We start from the raw sequence: 4,521 nt of genomic DNA, 5'->3' as shown, positions 1-4,521 counted from the left end.
ATAGCCATTTACAGAATATAGACAAATGGTGAAGCATTAAAGATAGGCTCAGTGCGTGGCAAAGAAAAAGGAGAGGAAATAAACTTCAAAAAATGTATTACAAGGGAACGAAATTCAATACTTTACACCAATGTGGGCAAGTGTATGAACCGATCAATCTCACACAGCAAAACGAACAAACATAATCCCACCACACAAGTGTTCACCTGGTGTTTCTAGGTGTTCTATTTTGACACGCACCGTACCTCATCATGTCAGGGCATAGCCACAACAGCAACAACAAAACGACGGAGACAAACAATGTCAAACATGACAGTGCCACGTCGGCCCAACTATGCGTCATCTCGGTTGCACAAGCGGCGAGAGAATGCACACGGGATGCAGATCCCACCGAGATTGAGATGTCGATTTGCGTACTGCTCCACCGCCCTGCAAACCCCCATTTAAACCAGACAGAAAAACGTCCTAACCGTCTCAATGGCCTTCCAATCCTCTTTTTTTCCCTCTCTCAAACAGACAAACACTGGCTGGTATCGTTCGTGCACTTCCCTCCTTCGGCTCATGTGTTTGCGTCCGTGTTGTTCTTGACTTTTACAAGTACCGCAGCATGCCCCTTCACAACCATCCGACCCATGATGGCATGACGGTCATTCCAGCGCCGTGTCTAATTTCAATTTAAATTCAATCACGCGGTTCGCTCCACTCGCTTCGCTGCAGTTGGACTTTATTCCGCTATTCATGCTGGCGCTCGGGCCGAGGATTGAGGCGAATGCTGTTGTTTGTTAGGCAATCGTCGCGCGGTTCTGATGCAGTCGTTCCCAAGGGCCTACCAGCAACACTGGCAAGGTTATGGAGAAGTTTGAAATGCAATTTCCTTTATCTCAAATTTATCGTTTTTGTGCGCACAGAAATAGTGAAAGGTCGTAGTACGTCGGGGCAAAGTATGTACCAAGCAGGAAGTGTTCTAATCACATCAGCGTCCCAGCCCGCGATGAAATCCAATCCAAAACACAAGACCTTCAAGATAGTGATCGGGGCCAAAACAAAATTAGCCGCAAAGCTCGCCATGTTAGCGAGGATTTGCCACAGATTCCAAAATTACAAGGTTGCCCTCTACCGCTCATTTGTGATCGCGTAACTCCTAAATCTTGGATCACGCACTTGCTAAGTTGCCGCATTGTTGCAAATAGCAAGAAGAATCACTCACACCAGGGAGGACGGGGGTCGCAAATGATATCTAGCCCGCTTTATCTTTGTCCAGCTAATTGGGGACATCTTTTCCGCTGGGCAACCTACATGAGCGCGCGCTCCACATTCACGCGGACATTCGGAATGTTTCGCCCAGTATAAATGCTGACCAGCCGCCCGAACCAGTCCAATCCGTGGCACCGGTGCGGTCAGGTTGGTTGCAGTTCTGTGTGCAGTGTTTTTGGTGAAAGCAAAACTTGATCTTGGGCGCAGAAATGTCCCGGAACATCGCGTTGTGGTGGGTTTTCATTCGTGAACGGGATCTGCTCCCTTGAATGTAGTAGTGACAGTTTCCTTCCCCCTTTTCTTTTCGTTTCTGTGTGTTCAGTTTTCTAGTGACGGTTGCTTGCGGCGCCAGCGCCTACGGCCGAAAGCTGGAGTGCAGCGAACATCGCGAGATGGAGTGCGAAATCTCCAACTTTACCATCGTCGAGTCGATGGACCTGTCCGAGTACGAGTTCCCGGACCATCCGCACCTGGCGTTCGGTACCTACCCGCACTCGGACGACTCGACGTACGTCGTCACCATCGGTAAGGAGCTGGCCGACCGGCTCCAGTCGACCGAGAAGCTCGAGATCCAGAACGTCTCCCTGCAGACGATGGTGCTCTGGCCGAACCTGCGCTCGCTCGATGCGTCCCACAACTACTTCTTCGAGCTGATCGTCGAGCCGGGGCAGAACTATCAGCTGCGCGAGCTCAACCTCAGCTACAATCGCTTCCAGTCGATCGAGTTCGTGCAGGCGCTGCCCGCCCTGCGCACGCTCGATCTGCGCCACAACTATCTGGAATCGCTCAGCTTCTCGCTGTTCGATATGGCGACCGAGCTGTGGAAGCTGAACCTGGCCAACAACCGACTCCAGACGATCTCGACCGACGGGTCGCTGCATCTGCCGCGCCTGTCGACCCTGCTGCTGCACGACAACCTGCTGAGCGTGCTGGACGCGAGCGAGTGGCGGTTCAGCATGCTGCAGGAGCTGAACGTCGCCCGCAATCGCCTGCGCTATCTGAGCATGTGCGAGGTGAACCATTCCTTCCCGCACCTGCAGACGCTCTACCTGGACGAGAATCGGTGGGAGTGTGGCCATCTGAACGCCACCATCCGCCAGCTCCATCAGCTCGGCGTCAAGGCGATGGCGTACTACGACACGGAGGACCAGGAGCACTGCAACACGGCGATCGACGAAATCTGCTGCTACTAGACGGGTTAGTGTGCGGTTCAATAGAGGCGCCCTCTTTTTCTTGGTCGATTGCACACACAAACACGCTTTTTGTATCGCTTCACCTTCTGTCACTGTCGCTGCTGCATTAATAAATTGATCAACGGGCTTGACGGACCGTCGGGTCCAATCGATTGGTGGCATCTTAAAACATGATTTATTGCCCTCATCTCACTTGCTTGAGTGTGGCGCATCAACCAGCTTATCAGGATCTCTTAAGCAACAGAGGTCACAGCTGCAGCACGAACAATCGAAGAAGCAATTTCTTTGTCTATAGCATTAACGTGCTGTGCATTGCATTGTTGGCTGCGAATGAAGTGTGGTTCGAAAAATCGTGCACCTTCCCCTACATTCGCCAAAGATCGTAGGCCTTACCTAGGTGCAGCCTGTTAACCTTGCAGTGTAGCACACGTCTAACATGGAAATGCAATTTGCTTTAAGCCTTCACCACAAAGAAACAAAAAACAAATACACCCTTACAAGACGAGTCATCACGAGATCCTGCTGAACTGTGTGGAGTGTCGCCTGTGATGTTACCGTAAATTAAACTGAACAACCAAAATAGTCATCGCACAAAAATTCCTGACAGTCTGGCTCTGTTAGAGATGAAGGAATACATATTGTCGTCCAAAGTTCTTGATAGTCCGAAAGAATTTACGCTCTTTTCTCCATTCTATACGTGATCCAAGTAAAATGCCAAGGAGTATCCTGCCCATGATGTGATCACTGTTCCTCCCAATCTCCACCACACGTTCACTGATGCTGTTGAGAAGCAAAAGAATATTCCCAACTCCAAATGTGAGCGAGTCTGTCATCTGTCATAAATTGTTATTTTGCCATATAGTGTTTTTTTTACAACAACACTCCACACGATATCCAAAACGTGAACCGAGTTTGCAATCATCTCCGTCCAATGGAACATCCGCTTCGAAAGTGCTTTTCCCATGGTATCATACACCACACAGCAAATTCAGCATCGTCCATCATACACCCTCCTCCAGACTGAGAAGTCGCAGAAGGAATGACTCTCTCTCTCTCCCTCTCTCTCCCTCTCTCTCCCTCTCTTGTTCTCTCTGTGTGCGCATAAAGAAATATGCAAATCCGATCGATTTCTGCTCGCACCGAATGGCGCAATATATTACACTCGTTCGTCGTTGTTGCGCGCGGTGCAACTTTGAATAGGTTTGGGAGGAGGGTTTTGCACACAAATGGCCTTATTTAGCGCAGAGCGTGAATAGTAAAAAGTAGTGTTCTGTGTCTAGCTTTGAAATTTAATCGTATAAAAGTACAACCAACCAGCTTGTCTCCAGAAGTCTATAAAACAAGCGACGGATACTCGATACTCTCTTACGCATAGCATTAGCGCCTAACGCACTGTTTATTGCGTGTTGTTTGTGGAATCATCCGTAAAAGAAGTCTAACGTGAAAAAAAAAACAAAATTAAATTAATCCCAAACACTTCATCATCAATTTAGTATTCAAATTTTTGAAAACACCAACGCTTGTTTTGTTGGACTTCAAAATTCTAATTCGCACTCACTTAGCAAAAGCTTGAACTTGTCCACGACACCACATTCCATTCATAGAATGCAAACACACACACATACACCTGCACAAATTAATCGCCAACACAGTTCGGTAGAGGCTAAGCGGCTTAGCCGTAAATGTAATTGCCAAATTATGGTAAGTCAAGCGGTGGCCACACGCTGGTCTGCAAATTCTTCGTTCGCCGCATTTACATGCGGCAGTGACTCACCCCGAACGGTAGAATATTGTTATTGTATGCCATCGCCCAAACATAGGTTAGCCAGAGCACCGATATATCTATTCGGGATCGGTTTCATTGTGCACCACTCATCTAGGAGTATAGGTTGGCGTGGCGTAAGCGCAGCAAAAGATCTGCAGCAAATGATCTGGAAATTATAGATTCCACAAGCAGCGCACGAAGGAGCGCGCGAGCGGTCAGATCGATCGTGGACCTAAACTCCTAACGGGCCAAGCCCAGGGCAACGCCCCAAAACTTTGTGCTGGAAGGGTTCTATCCTAAAGCTAAAGC

The 4,521-nt window shown here is 48.8% G+C and overlaps 1 protein-coding gene across 1 annotated transcript; it reads left to right on the top strand.

Moving 5' to 3' along the window:
- Positions 1-1,379: 1,379 nt before the first annotated feature.
- On the top strand, positions 1,380-2,599 carry LOC1270808 (uncharacterized). Its single transcript, XM_309529.4, has 2 exons — positions 1,380-1,486; positions 1,577-2,599. Exons 1-2 carry the CDS (start codon positions 1,464-1,466, stop codon positions 2,445-2,447), a joined length of 894 nt encoding a protein of 297 aa, XP_309529.4. The 5' UTR covers positions 1,380-1,463; the 3' UTR covers positions 2,448-2,599.
- The last annotated feature ends 1,922 nt before the right edge of the window (positions 2,600-4,521 follow it).

Source organism: Anopheles gambiae, chromosome 3 (genome assembly GCF_943734735.2).
Source record: "Anopheles gambiae chromosome 3, idAnoGambNW_F1_1, whole genome shotgun sequence".
In the NCBI taxonomy this organism is placed as follows: domain Eukaryota; kingdom Metazoa; phylum Arthropoda; class Insecta; order Diptera; family Culicidae; genus Anopheles; species Anopheles gambiae.
This window is presented reverse-complemented; position numbering and strand designations above follow the sequence as displayed.

Excerpts from the sequence above, each read along its gene's own strand:
- LOC1270808 (XM_309529.4), top strand. The coding sequence starts at position 1,464 with ATGTCCCGGAACATCGCGTTGTG. Across the intron at positions 1,487-1,576 it reads TCCCGGAACATCGCGTTGTG|TTTTCTAGTGACGGTTGCTT; the intron begins GTGGGTTTTCAT and ends CTGTGTGTTCAG.